General features: G+C 35.0%; 1 protein-coding gene across 1 annotated transcript in view; it reads left to right on the forward strand.

Annotated features, from left to right (window-relative positions):
• The window catches only part of LOC145669019 (sodium-coupled monocarboxylate transporter 1-like), a 64,476-nt gene that overhangs the window by 11,095 nt on the left and 36,487 nt on the right, over positions 1-16,894 (forward strand). The window contains exons 2-6 of the mRNA XM_081737359.1: positions 248-460; positions 5,736-5,895; positions 7,489-7,554; positions 11,325-11,376; positions 15,887-15,954. Coding sequence (XP_081593485.1) covers positions 252-460; positions 5,736-5,895; positions 7,489-7,554; positions 11,325-11,376; positions 15,887-15,954 — 555 coding nt within the window. The 5' untranslated portion in view covers positions 248-251. The remainder of the gene's footprint in view (positions 1-247; positions 461-5,735; positions 5,896-7,488; positions 7,555-11,324; positions 11,377-15,886; positions 15,955-16,894) is intronic.

The following is a 16,894-nucleotide window of genomic DNA, read 5'->3' on the forward strand; positions in this document are numbered from 1 at the left end:
GACGCCAGAGCGATGCAGAATATTTTAAAATACTACATTTAGCGAACATGTGATAGGGCTCCTGACAATCGAAAATTAGTGAGTAGGTACTCAGAGTACTGGCGTGAAAGTTAAAATGCTTAGATGTTGCCGTCTAATTTCAAAATATTTCGTATGTTAAGCTATAGCGTTTAGTAACGTTTGATGGTTACAACTCCTTTCTATTAGTTAATGGCAGACTATATAATAATGAGTTTAATCTTTCCAGCTGAATGAATGCCACAGACAATGGATTGGAGCCTGGGTTGGAAGCCCGATATTTCGGTTGGGTGGATTACACAGTGTTTGTGGCCATGTTAGCTGTCTCAGCGGTAATTGGTGTGTACTATGGGTTCTTCAGTAAACAGAATACGACTAGTGAATATCTTATGGGAGGAAGGAGCATGGGAATCTTCCCTATCTCCATGTCTCTCATTGCCAGGTATGACTCTTAAGCAACAGTTAAATCTCAATCAAGTAAAGGTAAAATGGTTGCAAGAAGAAATCTAATCAAACAAACTGTTTAACACTGCACACCCCTTAATATTTCAAATTGTTCGTGCAACACCTAGGGTTGGTAACAACACGTGACGAGAAATAATATTTTTGATGAAATACCAGATGAGACAACCCCTTTTGCACTACAGTTTATATACTTTTTGATACGAAATTTCACTTTTACGAAATTTTTTATAGAAAAGACAATCTCAACTCCTGTTTCGCAGGACACCTTAGTACACATGAATGGAAAGAGATATCTTCGAATAGAAACAAATGCCCTTTCCAAAACGAGACATCATTTTCACAACACGTTTTGGAGGAGAGACAGACTCAGCTCTTGCCTTGAAGATATCCCTAGGTAGATGTTTGTGTCCAAAACAAAGTTAGTGTAACAGTCATATTGTGATATAAACGAAACAAAAAATATTCACAATATTAACTTGCATTATTTAAATGTAAAAATATAGAATAAAACAATTACTGAACTAAATAATAAGGAACAAAATAGATAGCCATATGTTCATGGTAAAGATCAATGGTGCACTCTTAGTGTGAAACAGCGGAAAGCATATTTCTGTATTTTCATTTAATATCGTTGCTTTAGATTCTCATACACTGAAAATATGTATCTTTACTGTATATTATAAATTGTACATTGCTGCCTTGCATCTGATCCAGGCAAATCACCTACGGTATCGCAACACAGAGAGTAAGGCGTCTCACTAACTTCCCCTCCAATTCTATTTAAATTTTTAGCAAATATCGTAAATAGTATAACCAATAACAAAAATATACAAAGTAAGCGAAGTTGTATTTACAAAATGCGATCACATAAATGAACAATTGTTTACAAGACCTTTCGTAGACTGTCTAATTGAGAGTGCTCAACAATTATGACGTCACATACTAAACACTTAAATTACTTATCTACATGGAAAGTTTTAAGGACTATTATTCATTTATTTATCAATGTTTCGTAGATGTTATCTGGCTTACTTTCTGCATTTTTCACGAATTTAGAAAGTTTGTTACTGAATCCTCTCTCTCTCTCTCTCTCTCTCTATCTATCTATCTATCTATCTATCTATCTATCTATCTATCTATCTATCTATCTATCTATCTATCTATCTATCTTTCTCTCCATCTTTCTTTGTCTGTGTGTGAGTGTGTGTGTGTCTGACTGATATTTGCAAATTTTTCAATTTTTAGCCCTTCATTCGATAGAGTATTAAAAACTATCTCAAAGAAGTAATGGAATTTTTCGCGTCACTCTTACGGTTCCCCAGATATTGGCCAAAGAGGTTCGGAATTCGGAAGATTTAAGGAGAAACATCTCGGTAACGATAAGTCATAGAGAGATGATATTGGTGGAGAGATGATCAATACCTAAGAGGACGGTGAACAGTTTGGCACAAAATAGTAACCGGTAGATTTCCGTAGATTTAACGAGTCATATCTCGGGAACGGTAAGTCACACAGAGATGATTTTGGTGTTGATGAATACCCAAGAGGATGGTGAATAGTTTAGTATCAAATAGTAACCGGTCAAGTTTGCAGTTTTAAGGAGCCATAGCTAAGGAACGGTATGCCATAGACAGATGAAATTTGTGTTGATCAATACCTAAGAGAATGGTGAAAAGTTTGGTGCCAAATAGTAACCGGTAGATTTCCGAAGATTTAATGAGCCATATCTCGGGAACGGTAAGTCATAGAGAGATAATATTGATGTTGATCAATACCTAAGAGGATAGTGAATAGCTTGGTAGCAAATAGTAACCGGTCGACTTTGTCAGTTTCAAGGAGAAATATCTCGGGAGCGGTAAGTCATAGAGATGTGATATTTGTGTTGATTAATACCTAATAGGATGAAGAATAATATTTTTTTACCAAATAGCAACCAGTCGATTTTGGGAGATTTAAGGAGAAATATCTTGGGAACGGTAAGTCAAAGAGAGATGACATTGATGTTGATCAATACCAAGAGGATGGTGAAGAGTTTGGTACCAATAGTAACCCGAGATCACTGGTTATATCTGTCTTTTCAGTGTATAGCTATACGGTGATAAAAAGTGACCTCTCAATATAGGTAATTCAATAGATCTAATACGCAGGTTCCAAATACGTAAGTGTATTATCTACTGAATTCAAACAAAGAAATTTAATATACAATTTGAAATAAATTTCGAAAAAGAATTCCTTTTAACTTTGTGCTGGCAATGCTGTTCGAGCATTCTCAACTGGTTAATATTCTTTATTCTCTTTAAATTATTTCCTAACATTCAAAATAGTGGAAATTTGCCTTAAATAAAACAGAAAATTTAGTGTATTTGTCGGTGATATTTTGTTACACAGCTGATGAAGGCGGAAATAATTAGTTTAGTACGGTTAATGTTAAATGTAACTTACAGCTGTGGAAATACTAAGAACATATGACAAAATGCAATACACGTATAATGTAATGAGGTATATAGGGAGTATATAACTCTTAATAATTTTATAGTCAAGCTTATACCCTCCTTAAATTTAAATATGCCAAATTTTGAAAACGTTCTGGAGTATACCCACCACAAATTATAGTATTACATCAATATAATAAACCAACTGATACATTAGATGATAATTTGCATACTCGACGTCTTGAATCCCATCAAGGTAACAGTACAACCTTAGACCAGTCAAAATGTATACCCAAAACATGTGTCCATGCTTTTACGTGTTAGCACTGTAGAAAATACTTATATTTTCTGTATTTTCAAGAGCTATTTGCTTCCCTTCTGTTTCAAGATTCAATGAATTAACATTTCTAGTTTAACTTTCAATAGTAACACCCTTTAGGTAACGAGTACACATGATTAACGAAAATTAATGATTATAATTTGAATTCAAGGTTCGAGAATGTTGGAGGAAACGGAAGAACAACGAGAAACTCCACGAACACGATGTTGTCTACCACTAACTCACACAGTCTTGCATCTAAGCAGGGGCCCATCGCCCCTGAAGGGAACTTTCCGCCATTGAGTTACCGTGGCTCCCTTGTGTTCCGAAAACTAATATTTAAATATAATACTCTAACGCAATTAGATCTAATGTTTCATGACACTCGCAGATAGCACAATAAATCATAATACTTATTTCATGTATCTCTCAGTCACATAAATTCCACAAAAGAATATACGAATTGGCTATGAAATGCATCTTTTTAGTATTTTTATTATTGTACACCTTACGAAGTTATAAATGATTATTTAGTTGTCAAATCTATTTTCAAACTGTCTCCTAATTTGAATTTCTTTCCACACGTAGCAGATGGGCCTCAGTTAAACTGTTTGAATGTAGGAAACTGTGTGTTACAATCATATATTTAGAGGAAAGAGTCACATTTGATAAGATGATATCTCTGTCTTCCTGTATACGACTTGCTTTTATATTTTCAACCGTTTATAGTGAAAAGCAATATTAAATACATATCGTACAATATTATCTGAGGAAAACTGAATGTTATTGGAATAGGATGAGGTATTATAATGGAGCAAAAAGTGTGAATTTCGTAGCTAAATCAGCAATATTCCATTACGTCTTGTGTACAGTATTATGTGACCAAGATACATACACAACAGCAATGTACAACTGTTACATTTGTTACAGTGTACGTTCAAACTGCAACAAGAACTACAGAAGGTAGTTCGCTTTATATCCGACCATTTTTGACGGGTACTCACCTTAGAAGATACTGCACCGCCAGTACCGATCATGTTCTATTGAATTCCCAGCATTGTAGACTATCACACGGCATCGCAGTTTCCATTGCAACGACAAGCACGGGGATTCTGTCCCAACTTGTCCCTGCAAGCGTTCCATAGACCGGATGCGCGGGCGCCGATGTTGTTCCAACAGACCGAACGCAAAATATCCATTGGACTGGCACCTGGAGTTTTCACAGAAATGTCTTCAAACTGAAATTACACAAATTCCTAATTCCTCTGCCAATTCCTGATAAAAACGTAGTAATGTTCTTGAGGTATAACTCAAAGTCTTATCTATATGGATTATAATCTAGTTCGCGTCCATTCCATACAATTGTGGATTGTCTCCCCGATAGATAGGTGTTAGAACGGATTCTTGGAAGTATCTTGCATTCACCTTCACAGTTTTTCCACCTTGTGTATCATCAACGGACCCTCATATCCTAATTCCTTAGAAACTATAAAGCCACAAGGGAATCTTTCCCTGCATTGACGAAGAAAGTTGCTGTGCCCTTTACCGTCAGTGTTATGCTATGTAATCGCTCAAATGTGACCACCAGCAGTGAGATGGATATATGGTTAATCCATTGTGACAACTTTTTCCATTTAGAATCCGCCAAGTACTTTCCATACAGTTTCCTGCAGTTCATCTTACGTTCGGTAATGTGGCGCGGTAGCAGTTGGTGCACACGGACCTTTTGCACACACTTCAACCTGAGACAATTGCGAAATGTTTTGTTCATAGCAGTGTGAAGTAAAATCTAGAATCTATGGCCGATATCACGTTGAGTCAGAGGATTTTCTTGGCACCCAATCGACGGATCTCCCTTAGCACTACGGGTGTCACTTTTCATGCAGCCCTTCTCCTGGTGGTTTTTGTTGTTGAATGTTTGTCAAGGGGAGTCTATTGTATATCATGGGACACAATAGCTTTTGCAGTCGTCACCCCGAGTGTTAACCCTATTCTCTCGACACAGTTTCGCAATGCGTACGTACGAAAACTTAGCTTGGAAAGGACCATTACGTAAATCTCCCGATACCGGTTGAATTTTGGCGCCCTTGACAACACTCATGCAGCTAGAAGATCAGAGACAACACTGTTTCCGCCATCAAACCCATAGTTCCAGCGTAATACGCCAGATGGCAGCACCTAATCGAAAATAGTCGGATATACAGCAAACAACTTTCTATGCAAGTAATAAGTTTGATTAGATTTAAAGAACTTAATCTTTAGTAAGTATTACAAAATATCTATACACGTTCATTACTCGAACTTTGTCATTGAGCATGATATGTCCTACCTTTAATATGATATGCATTTTATGCTATTTGTTAATTATTAAAATAACTGGAATCCTCTTATTTTTTTTCAAACAACCATAGAAACATTGTCTTAATTATTTTGTAATACTCTACATGAAGCAATTACTTAGGTATTCTGAAATATTTATTAATGCATTCATTTGTTTGCAGTTACATTTCTGGGATTACATTACTGGGAGTTCCATCTGAAATGTACATTTATGGGACGCAATACTCCATCATTATCTTCTCAATGGTTTTAGTGTGCTTAACCAATGCTGTTATATTTTTACCAGTTTTTTACACGTTGCAATTGAATTCTTCATATGAGGTAAGATTTTTGTAACACGTTTTGCACATGACATTGTTTCACATATAGAACTATAGCAGAAAACGGCCACCCGATTGACAACCGCCACGGCGTCAACATTACCGGGAGATTGGGATCATCTCCCAATGATATTTAAGCATAAAATAATGAACAGGGGAAATGAATGCCCCGCAGTCGTTTTCAAATTCTTAACCTCCGACATATGTGAGCGGTTGTTATTTAGTAGGTATTTTGACCGACACATATAAAATAGTAATAGAATAAGCCAATTACGAAAAAAGTGAAGTAAGTTACTATAAAATAATTTACTTGCTTGCTAGTATTAAGTAAATAGAGATCTAATTATATAAAATAAGGAACAAAATAAAACAGAAAATAAAATGTAAAAATATTATGGAAAAGAACGTAATGAATTTAGTAGTTTATACGGAAAAACATCAAGTTCACTACATGTATCAAATACAGCCGAATTAACAATAGTGTCAGATTGCTGAGAGAGCTTTAAAATGTCTGTATTTGCATTACATTCTACAGTATATTATACCTACAAGGAACGAACATTAACCTGTCATCCGGACATCTGAATCAAACCTAGTCAATTCGATAAACATAACAAAGATATGTTCATGCAGATAAAATTAGACTCCATGAACAACAGACTAAGTCCCTGGTGCCCCATAATCCTATTAATATAAAGAAAATCGTAAACTCGTAGTGAAATAGCTATTGCATCAACACTCTTCATTGGAAAGTCATGGTTTATAGTTCATTCTCTTCAGCATGAAACAAGATTTCCATAGGTGCTATGTATCTGGGCCCATAACATAGTTGAACAGGGAATAGAGGGAGAATGTCGAGAAAATTACCTCCGAGAATTCCTTCTATCAAATTTGCATCCCTCTGGAGTGGCCCCGGGTAAAAGCACACAATCAAAATGTATCTCGAAAAATATTATAGGGAATTGGAAATGACTACGAACTTTTGAGTTGATAGACACAATAGGTATGACGGGAAAAACGTGTATTGATATACAAGTTTTTCTCTCATATCTATTCCGTTTATCAATATAAAACTTGGTACACATGGTTTATCGAATGGACTAGGATCGATTCGGATGCCCTTGTGACAGGTTCATGTTCGTTCCTTGTTAGTAGCATTGTTTCATGCCATGTTAGTTAATTTCTAGCTTTACATGTTTCATGCCATCACTGAGTTCACCAATTCGCAGCATTCAGTTTCATTAACTTCTTTAAAATCTTAAAATTATTGGCATGCAGTCAGTCACAACACTGTTTTGGTGATAACGACAATGTGGAGAAGAAAGAAAAAATGAAAAAAGTTTTGATTGCCGGATTATCAAGACTATACTGTATTTAGATGAAAGCTTCATCTTCACTCTGATTTACTGATAGCGTTTTGCATACTGCATGTATTTCTTACTGAATATATAATTACTTTTGGCTTTTAATTTACCCTTCTTCATTTCTTTCTAAACTTAAGTATATAAGTATAGTAACACACTGTGTAAAATAACATCTCCTAAATGCTTAAAGATTTAAAATAAATATCTTTCTCTTTTTCCTTTTTTTTCAGTATTTGGAGAAACGCTTTGGGAGTGGAGTCAGAAAATTAGGATCCCTTCTTTACTTATTAGCCACGGTAATATTAATCAGCTACTTTAGTCTTACCAAAATGAAATATTTTAGCTTAACATCCTACGATTAAGCCCTTTAGGCTAAGGGAGTTAGATGATTATCACAAATGAAAGAGGATGGAATTATTGTGCCGAGAAAGCTCACCGACACGATGTCCACCAAAAGCTTACTTGGCTGGAGATCGAACCAGGGACCCCACATACCAGAGATAAGCATCACCAGTATAATGATAAAATTATATTTTTGTACTTTCCCATCGGGCATCTAACCCGGGACCACATGCACTAAAAATACATACGATAGCCAAAAGACCAACGGGAGGCTTACATCTTTCAGTTCATTCTCATCACGAAAGGTTGTTGGCCTGGGTAAGGAACCCAATAAACCTGTTTTAATACTCTCTTCCTATTTTCTTCTTTTACTTAAGCTCTGCTGTAATTGGTATTGCTATTTATCAGTTTTCAGAAATCTTAATCCCTAACTACATAGCTAGGCACATATCCATTATCAGCAGTATAGTATAAAGATATGATTATGCATTTTCTACGGCAGGCAAAGACAAACGTGAACTGCGGGGACACCTATAACGTGGATCAATAAGATTGCACTTTTTTGTCGAGGGAATTCGGAAGATATTCCTTTCATTGATATAGCCAAATATTGAAATGTTTTTGAGAAATATTTACAGGACATTTCATAATCAATGTTTGCAGTTATTTTTGAATTTAAATATTAAATCTGTGTTTTAGTTGAAATCCGCTCCCTCTGCCCCGCTATTGTACTCAAATATATCTTCGCTTTACTTTGTTAATACAAAAATACATTATTGTACAAGTCAGTATCTAAAATTTTAGATATATGAAAGAAAGTGTACAATATTGGTTATGACACAAATAAACGTAATATACATATACACGTATTTACGCAGTATTCATAAAGACATATACTGTAAGTCAATAATGATGTGTGACAGAACACCATGGTTCAGTAGAAATGGCAAGAAAATGAAATTCCATGTTCTTGGCAGATTTCCCCAACAAATGAGAATCTGATACTAACAGGCATCGTGCTGGCTTAGCGGTAGAAAGTTCATCTGTAGTGCGTGAGGTCCTTGGATCTATCCCAGCTTACGTCAAACGAACTTTGTAAAGGACAAATATGGAGTGCATATATTTTCTCGGAATTCTTCCGTTTTCTTCCAGTTTCTTCATTCCAATCTCAATTTCATTATCCTCATCATCACCGTCTCCTTTTAGCTACACTAAGGGTGTAATGACATGCGTTTTTTCTTTAATTGCTCAGAACAGCAATCAGCGAGCATCATGGAATCTAATAAATAATGCTGTACATACCTACGTATATTTACTATGAAATAACTCGGGCTATTGCGTAATTACTCTCCGTTATAAGATAGCAGACTGAAATTTGAAACCTTACACTGCGTGCAGTTACCCTGCAGTTGAGGGTAGTAGCATACAACAGTTGAGTTCTTAGTTAAATTCTTTTTTAAACTTCCATATGATGATATTCCCTAAACGTATTTGCTTTTTTCGCTCTTTTTATTGCAGAAGTGCCTTACGACGCATTGCTGTTAGAATTTCTGAGGTTCGGTGCTTTTCCTTCTGCTTCACTGACGATGGTTTTCGCCTAGGAATGGGATAAATTACTGTTAACGGGACTATTGCGGAGAAGTTTTCGGAATTGGTGACTTCCCTTGATGGTCCAGCGACTTACAGTTCAGAAACGCCACTAAAGTTTTGTTTGTCGAGTCCTTTGCATCATGAGAAAGGCCTGCTTCCATATTCTCCTCGGTCTGACTACAGCACTAATCAATTGCCGCAAAATTAGCATCTATAAAACTTCTGGATTCATGGGGAACGTACCACACTTTGCAAAGCCTGATGAGGCATTTTTAATCATACGCAATCTTGGATTCATGCGTGCTATTACCCCAAATCAGGCTATCTTGATTTTTTTGTTCTTGACTGGAATGAGTAAATATTATAGCAAAATACTAACAGTATATTTATTCTAAATTGACTATTCATACATATTGACTACAAAAATACCGTACCCCAGAAGGAAGTTTGACATTAACCATTAAAGAAAACTGGCGAAATTTTTGAAGAAAAACAAAGATTTTCAATATGCGATCATACTCCGCAGTACGTTCTCTGCAGCACCTTCCCACTCAAGTGAGGTTCGTTGGGCACGTTGTTAATAGGGTTGAGCACCGTGCAGGCCTTCGCCTTTTTCTGCTTCTTTGTAAACAGGGGTGCTTGCAATTATACACAGCGTGCCATTATTTCGTTTTCCCCTACATGATTGCGAGATTAAAAACTGAAAGATTTCATTTTCTCATATTAGGAGGGTAGCAATACATAAAAGTCTAATGAAATAATGAAATGCCTATAGATATCCTAAGTGTGTATGTTATGAGACAAATTCAATATTTTTGTATTGGTTTTAGCAAGTGTAGAGCTCAGTAATATATCCAGTCGTTCCTATTTCATACTGTTCGGATTACCCGGGAAATAAAATTACGTACTTATTTCGTCACTGAATTGGCGATAAAACAACGACTGAGGTTAGACAGGATGGCCCAGTGGTCGAAAGGGCAGTGATCTTGACTGGCGGGTGTACATACATGTCCAAAATGATTGTCGCATATCTATAACTGTCTTCTTGTAAGAATATAATTAGATAATGATTTTGCAGTACACCTTTAATACTGATACTATTTGTATAATCGGGAATATATATTTGTGGCAAATTTCACAGGAATAGAATTATAAACACGAAAATTATAGTGAGAAAAACAAAATGTTGCAAAATGGACAAGAAAGTTTTATTTTTGTTTTATTGTTCTTCATTACTGCTCTTTTGACATGAAATTTGTCACATACATGTCTTTGCCAATTATACACTTACTAACATTGTAAGAAATACGGGACGAATTCGTTATCAAATTATATTCCTACAACAACATATTTATAGACATGCGACAATAATTTTGGACATGAGTGTACGTCCGGTGAGCTGTCATTGTTGCTAGGCGAGCGTATGCTAAAAGTAGCCTATTATCACTCTACACCTACCACTTCCTCTTACTGTATTTATTGATGTACGTAATTATTTTGTCTATTAGTGATCGTTCACCTGCTGAATAGTGCGGATCGTACGTATAAATAAGGCCTTAGTTAAGTGTTTCAGCGTTTGTACGGTTAATATTTGTTTACGTATTCTAATGAACAGCTTGAATTGACGTTTTAAAAGTACGTACAGTAATGGTGAGTCGAGTAAGTGGAAACACAGTTCGTGTACCGTGGAACAAAAGTTAAAAGCCTTAAAACGTCTAGACGACGGCGAAAGTTTGACCAAGTTAGCGGCGGAGTACGGAGTTGGAACAGCAACAATAAGTAGCTGTAGTTAATTTTCCAGCTGTAGTTATTTTTTCTTTCCTGAGAACGTGATCGGATTTGCCGGGTTTTCGGATTTCCGGGGTTCAGATTTGAGGGGTTGTACTGTAGTTCAATAACGGTGTTCAATAAGAAAAATGACAAATAAATAATACACAACATTTTGATTTATTCGTTGTGATATATTACCTTAGAATTACTTACTTCAAAGATATACTGTACCTGGTACATATTTATGGTGTATGTTTCATAGTAGGCTGAAATAATTAAGATTTATTAAAGGCGTGTAATAACATGAAGAATACAGTATTTAAACTTAAGTATGATTAACTGACCTGAATCATCTTTATTTCAGTTCTTGTATATTCCAATCGTTGTCTATGTTCCTGCATTGGCCTTCAGTCAAGGTACGACCGAATGTTAACTACATAGTTTCAATTGTTGAGTTAAACCTTTATTTCTGTCAAATTTATTACCTATATACACACAAATATATATGTGGCTAACTAAAGTGTTAAATCAATTCCGAAATTATTTGGTGAAGGGAATTAACAGACTGAAACGTCCTGTGTATTACTAATCATGTGCTATATATAGTAATGTAGGTGCAGTAAATTGAACATTTCCTGATGGAAGGGACAAAATCATCTACAATTATTAATTATTATATCTTCATTTTATATATAATTATTAATTTCTGTCTATTTTAGTTTTCTTTCTTGTCAAGAAAATTTGGAGTAAAGTCTATCCCATGCCTTCATTTTTAGTATCAGTACTAGCCTCTGTGTTTTTCCGTATCCTGTAACACTCACTATTTCTAGCTAAATTTTGTATCCAAAATTAGAAGGTGCATTAAATCGGTGCTCACTAAATTCGAGTTCAAAACAACAAAAAAGTCTTGTACTTGAAAACTGACATTCGTTTGCAATATTTGTTAATTGGCACGCGATAGTAGCTTCAACAAACTTAACAAACCAACTGCATATGAAATGTATGCATAAACTAATGTTTAATGTTCGCATTACATGCAGCATAGAGGAATGGGGGCATAACAGGGGATGCGGTCATAACGAGATATTGGTGTTTTCCGGTCAGTATTTTACTGCAACGTAGCGGCAAGTACTTACACAACATTCTCAAGAATGAATGGACATCGTGCTTGAATAGCGTTTATCAGTTGAGAAGAAACAGTGTTGTGTGTCAGTTCTTTGTTTACGCGTGTGGGATATAACCAATGCGATTTTTCATTGTCAAGATAGGGCAAATCATTTATTTCACACATTTAACCTATAGATACGTTGAAAGAATATTTCTTCTGTGTTCGTTGTATGTTGTTGAGATTTACGAATTGTAGGCTGTAACAGAGATTTTCGTTGATTTAACAGTACAACGCATCTGGGACAAAGCGGTATTGCAACCACCGCATTTTGCCCCATTACCCCACTATGCCCCGTAAAAGTATTGATTGTATAGTTTATTAACCTGCTCGAAATATTTTTAATGAATGCTGGGACTTAATTGATATGGCGAGGGAAAATCGGGTAGTTTTGCTATTTTGCCATCTCATTGCTCCCATCGACTTGAACCCCTTGTCGTCGACTTTATGAGACCACTCAACGAATTCTATGAAGATTATGTTAGGAAATAGATTAGAACCAAATACCCAAAAGTTGTTAAGCTCCAAGACATCTCTCACCTTTCTGATCCTGCATTTTTGCGAACTGCTTGAATGTTGAACGCAATTAACGCCTTCAAGAAAACAGAAATTTGACCTTTGGAGATGAACGTGTTCAGAGTTGAAAACTTTTTACGTGCAGATGCTAAACGTTACTGCATCACTAGGAAATGAAGACCCTACACCAACTGTGTCTAGCAAATCACTTTTGAATCCACACCCACAAAGCGTACAGTTGAATAATCTGAATCTTCGATTGAAGCAAAAATCCGCTCTTACTCTTCCAAGGAACAAACTCCATCATCATGAAGTTTTCCTTCTGCTTCATTTTAAACCATAATAGCTATTCCAAAAATTGAGCAAGATACAAAATATACAAACCATAAAAGAGATAAAACAGCCGTATTAACTACATCTCCGTACAAAAGGAACTTAAGTTGGTTCAAGCAAATTCCTAACTGTCAAAAGTATAAATTACAGAAGAAAACCTACTATATCGCAACTTACCTCAAACAAAGGCCTACTAAAGAATGACCGAGAAAAGAAACTAGTTGAAGAGTCATCAAGTTCGTCTGCCGAAGGAGACCACGAAGCAGCACGTCTTCATTGTGGCAACGTTTGATCCAAATCTAACGAGGTTTGGATATCTTGCACCAAATTCCATTAGTGTTCCCACAATTCGTGTACCGGGGTTAATAGGGATGACTATGAAGTTGAATACTATTGTAAATCCTGTTAGAAAAAGCACGAATCTACCAATGCTTCACATCTATTTCAGACTTAATAGTTGCACTGTATAATTGTTCCTTTTTGATTTTCTCATGCATATTTAAAGTTCGAATGTGCAGTTTTCTTTAAGTTTTTCAAGCTCAATTTCAAAATCTGTTTAAGTTGATTTGATGTCAGGAAACATTAAAAAAACAAGCTACAACAATTCAATGTATATATGAATAAACCTTGTAGCACAAATTCCAATGGTCACAAAAGTTTTCCTTTTCATAATAATGCCTAATTCAGAATGTAGCCTATACTTGTTGAAGTGGTTGTCAACAATTTCTTAACAAAATGAGTACTCATCTTTTATTACATTTGATTATTGAGTCTAAGATATATTTCATAACATTCATTTCTGTTTTATAATAGTAATAATATATTGTTATTTTATAACGATAAGTCTACATTAGAGCCGGATATTATAGCTGTAATAGTGTACGGGGCAGTATGAGGTAGAGGCATAATGGGGTTGACTGAAATCCAATGTCTCATTATGCTCACGTACAGGGCATAATGGAGATAAGAGATATTTTTGGAACAAGCTAAGTAAAAATGACCAAAAGAATATTTTTGAAAAGATTTGCTGATTATTGAAATATTACAATAAATCTTCAACGTGTCTACCGCAAAAAGATTAGTACAATTGAGCAATTGGTTACAATTTATAAAAGTAAATGTTTTAGCTTCCCTATTATGCCCTACGTTTCCCTACAAGGCTTTTCCTGGTTTGAAGATATTGAGAAACCCATTCTGTAGAATCAATTGCGATTTTATCTTTTAAATTCAGTCTTGGTTTGTGTTCTTTCAATTCATCATAATTATATAAAAATCATTGTATTATAGTCTACTGTGTTTTGTTTTCATTATAAAAATTGTTTTCATTTGTTTTCATATTAAAAAGACATTGCTCGTTATAAGAAAGCACGCATGAAACCTCGAATCAAAATCCAAAATCTTGTTTCGTATGAGAGTTTCAAATCGGCTCAAAATAACTTCACGATACACTAATATAGAAATGCTGGGAACCAATTCTCTATGGCTTAGACTGAACATTTGTTCTGATAATGAAATCGAAAGAACAAATTATTAGATATAGGTTTCTGAGATGAAATTATTACTCGTAGTAACCTATGCTTCCAAACTTTTCAGTTTTCTTTCATGCTTCTCAATTATCTAAGTCAATTTCATATTGCATTCTATCTTAACAACATAAAAAGTAGTGCTGTAATTATTACTATTATTAAGTATTCTGCCTTTCGGCAGGCCCTGGGACTAAAGAGTTTTTTTTTTTTTTTTCAATTTTAGATTTAGGCCTGGAAATATTTCTTCCACGTTTCTCGATCCTCAGCTTCTTCTTTTAACTCTCAACATTCTCTTCTGTTTCTCAAATCACCATCTTCTACATATTCCTCGCTTTCCTTCCATCTTTTCTTTCTCTGGCGGTATGAAGAAGACAATTTCTTCGCAATATGTGTTCAACCCAATAGGCCTTCCTGCGAAGAATGCTGGCTAGAAGTGTCCGCTTCTCTTCTATCCGTTTTAAAACATCTTTTGTTACTCTTTCTATCCATTTTATCTTCTCCATTTTTCTCCAATACTACATTTCGAAGCTCTCTAAATATTTCTTCTCTAACTTCCGTAATGTCCAAGTCTCTGAACCATACAGTTCAATGCTCCAGATATAGCACTAGGCCAACTTCTTCCTAAGTTCAATATTGAACTTGTTAGTTAAAAGTGACTTTTCTTGTTGAATGCTTTCTTCGCTATGCAATTCTTAACCTGATCTCTGTGGTGCAATACGTGTCTTTTGTCAAAATACTTCCCAGATATTTGAAATGGTCGACCTCTTCAAGTATTCTTTGTTCTACTGTGACCCATAAGAGCACGTTTCCTTGGGATTTTCTCATAATTTTCGACATTTTGATGTTGATTTCCATCCCCTATAGTTTATCGGTGTCAACTATTTTGTCAATCTGTTCGTATAGTGCATCTTCGGTTCTAGCTTTAATAATTGTATCATCTGTATACCTGATCTTGTTAATGATCTGCCCTCCAATCTTGAAATCTGCAATTCAAAGTGCTGTAATACATAACAATAATTCTATATATTTTAAGTTAGAAAGTCATTGTATTTTTCTAATTTTACGTTGCATTATATTCTACAGTTGGTCATTAAGTGAGGTTCAAAAATTTATTTTGCGCACAACAAAAGACCAATGTTAAAAACTTGGTTGAATTACTAATAGGAGTTTAACTTTCCTTTTCACCGAGGGAAATTAAATAATATTGAACTTACTGACTAAAATGAAAACTGAATCATAGTTAGATTTATATACTAACGAAGCAAATCCAACTAAATTTAGTCCTGAACCACTATGGAAAGCATGTGCATTAACGATTTAGCAACTGTAGTCATTTTGTAAATGCCTAAGCACTTTAAAGACAATTTAGTTTCTTTTGTTTTTCAGTGACTGGTGTGAATGTTCACCTTGTAACGCCATTTGTTTGTCTTGTATGTATTTTCTACACTGCCTTGGTAAGTGAGAATTCTATTTTATTTTCAATGTGACTTGGTTTTGATTAATCCTATACTTTGTGAGAACGCAACGATAACATAGTAAAATAAATATGCTCATTTTGACATTAAAATTTCAACATTAAGGAAAAATCGTACTGAGCCTACATTTGGTAATGTCTACAGGATAGAAGGTCAGGAAAATAATAATTCTACCTCCTCGACGCATCACGCAGCAGTCGCATTTAGAGATGCAAGGGCTCGAAAAAAAACCGGCTTTTTGGGAAAAAACTCGGTTTTATCTGTTTTGCTTTTTTGCTTGGGAAATTTGGGCTTTTTCAAAATTCTGCTTTAAATTGATAAAGCAGATCTTGTTTCGCTTCTCTATAAAACAAAAAGTCATTTAATTAGTGGTTGATGCCGATAATAATATAAAACCTGGAAAATAAACCATGAATTTCGAAAAGATATTTCAAACAATTTTACTTCTCAACATATTTACATTATGAATTCCAAAGGATTAACCAATGCATATAATAAGAATTTTTTAAACCTCCTATATACAAAAGTAAGCAGGGTTGGGAACCATGGTTGTTTTTGAAAATGCCAAAAAACCGTTTTTGGGGGAAATTTAAACTGGGCTTTTTTGGCTTAAACCAGGTTTTTTGGGTTTAGATATTTTGCTTTATGTATTTATATTACATATTGACGGAAGTAAGTTTGTTTCACCTTGGTGTTAAAATGCAACAACAGGGTTATGCTGGAAGAGGTCACATAAGATTAAAGAAGTCCGGTCAGCAAATTTCTTAAATTGGGAAACTCCCGCCCTAGCCATCGGGAAAATCCCATCATTACTCTAAATGTAAAACAATAACAGAAAAATCCTGTTATTGCTTTGCATGTAAAATTTAAAGGTCAACGTATCATAATCAGTACGCTAAAACTGAGGTATTAAATTACA

Source organism: Thermobia domestica, chromosome 13 (assembly GCF_964235325.1).
Source record: "Thermobia domestica chromosome 13, izTheDome1.hap1.1, whole genome shotgun sequence".
Lineage (NCBI taxonomy): Eukaryota > Metazoa > Arthropoda > Insecta > Zygentoma > Lepismatidae > Thermobia > Thermobia domestica.